The 2,110-nt window shown below is 41.2% G+C and overlaps 1 protein-coding gene across 1 annotated transcript; it reads right to left on the bottom strand.

The window, feature by feature from the left end:
• Nucleotides 1-380: 380 nt before the first annotated feature.
• On the bottom strand, nucleotides 381-1,792 carry LOC108984971 (protein JINGUBANG). The gene has a single exon (XM_018957090.2). It carries the CDS (start codon nucleotides 1,749-1,751, stop codon nucleotides 495-497), a length of 1,257 nt encoding a protein of 418 aa, XP_018812635.2. The 5' UTR covers nucleotides 1,752-1,792; the 3' UTR covers nucleotides 381-494.
• Between the last annotated feature and the right edge of the window lie 318 nt (nucleotides 1,793-2,110).

Raw genomic sequence — 2,110 nt, 5'->3', positions numbered from 1 at the left:
CCGGCGTTTGGTAAGAAATTTTTGGTTAGTTGTAGTCATAAGCTTATAGAGCATGGGTCATGCGTCAACTTCTATTCAAAGTTTCATTCAGGGAGAATTGAAGGAAACTGTCTTTAAAATTGAAGTCACCACACATCATGCAATATCTTGATGTTTTGAGGATTCGTTTGGATTGAAAAATATTTTCAATTCATCTTATCTTATTTTATCTTATCATTATAATTTTTTTAAATTCTTACATAAAATATAATAAATAATTCAATTTTTTTATATCATAAAATAATAATAATATTAAAAAATAATATTTTATTTAACTTTTAATTTTTATCTAAAATCATTTTATCTCATCATCTAAGAAGGTACTCACGCAGTCAAAACAGTAAATACACAATTCCATATCTATAAAATTATAAAAAAGAAGTAAAATCTTTCCCACCCTTAGGTACAATCAAAATGGTTAAAAATAAACTTAAAAAAAAAAAAACTACACCCCATCATGGAAAGGGAACCCGTATTTGCCAAACCTTAATATCACAATCCAAACTACCACTGTAAACCAGATATGAACTCCCAGAATCAGAACCAGTACTTCTATCCCCATTACCATGATCAACAGCCGCATCCAAGCACTTAACTGGGCGTCTGTGTCCTTCCAACACAGCCAAACAAGAGTAGCTCTTCTCAATTCCTCCCCTCCAGATCCTTACAGTGTTGTCGGCCGAGCCACTGCACACCAAATTCGACACCACGGCCAAGCACAGAATCGCCTTCGTGTGGCCTCTAAGCGCCCCCACTAGCACCATATGTCCACCGCCAGCACCATCCATGGCTTCCCTATCCCTCTCCCACACCAGAATTGACCGATCGCACGCGCCGGAATAGAGCACAGACCCATCACTGCTTAGAGCCAAGGCATTAACGGCTGACTTGTGCTTCTCTAATGTAGCCACTAGTGAATGCTTTTTATCTCCAGTTTGCTCCTTCCATACCTTGATTTTCATATCCGCCGAACCAGTGTAAACAAACCCATCTCCGGACAATACTAAAGCATTGATTGCATCGTCGTGCGCATTCCTCAGAGACTGCAAGCACTTAAAGTCTGAGGTTCGCCAAATCTTGAACGTTCTATCCCACGAAGCCGAGTAAAGAAGAGAACCGTCCATGGATATAGCAAGTGCCGAAACAGTATCAACGTGATGTACCCACGTGGACTTCTTGTGCCGCCGCACCTCCACGTAGTTCTTGGCCGAGAAAAGCCTTGAAAAACGATCATTAAGCGTGGGGAGAGTGGCTATGCATGTGTATTTTTGGTTTTGGGTATTGTTATCGGTCTTCCACACACGGACTTTGTGATCTTGATGGGCAGTGAATAGTTTATCCTCCAAGACTACCAGAGCTTTAACCGCCCCGTTGCTTATAGCTACCGCTGTATCCGTCAACGAACTAGTTTCGAAGTCTCGGCTCCATATGCATATCTCGCCTTTAGAAGAGCCGTTGTAGAGGAATTTTCCTGCAACAGCTAAAGAGGAAACGTAAGAGTGGCCTTTGAGGGTGGAAACACCGAGGAGGTGAGCGGCGGGAGTTGGTTGTTCATGTTGTTGAGATGACAGGGAGAGAGAAGGAACAGAGGGGAGACTTGGTTGGGAAGAAAGGGAGGAAGTTGATGATTCTGAGTGAAGGTGATTGGAGTGAGATTTATTAGACTCTTGGTCTGTACTGTGGCATGGCAATGGACATGGAAGAAGTCCCATTTCCAATGTTCACAAAACTGAAAGATGCGAGAAAGAGTTAAAAGAAGGCATGGGGGGTGGTTGGGTTATTATATTATCCACAAGAAGACGCGAAGAATATCGGTTTATTAGACGAGGGGCATTCTAGTAAACAACTACAAACAAACAAACAAATAAATTTGTTCAATAATTATTGGAGGTACAAAAGGAATGAGCAAGGGACTTTCCTACAAGAATTCAAGAACGCGCCGTAAAATACCGTGTTTGGCAGCATGAGAAATGAACATAGGGAGTAAAATAGGGGCCAATTAACTGTTATAGGTTCTATAAATTCTTAGCCAAGAGATTGCTAATTTGGGTTTGGACGAGAAAAGAGCCGC

The sequence above is a fragment of the Juglans regia genome, chromosome 13 (genome assembly GCF_001411555.2).
Source record: "Juglans regia cultivar Chandler chromosome 13, Walnut 2.0, whole genome shotgun sequence".
Lineage (NCBI taxonomy): Eukaryota > Viridiplantae > Streptophyta > Magnoliopsida > Fagales > Juglandaceae > Juglans > Juglans regia.
The sequence above is the reverse complement of the archived record's forward strand: the minus strand, read 5'-3'. Positions and strand labels throughout refer to the sequence as shown.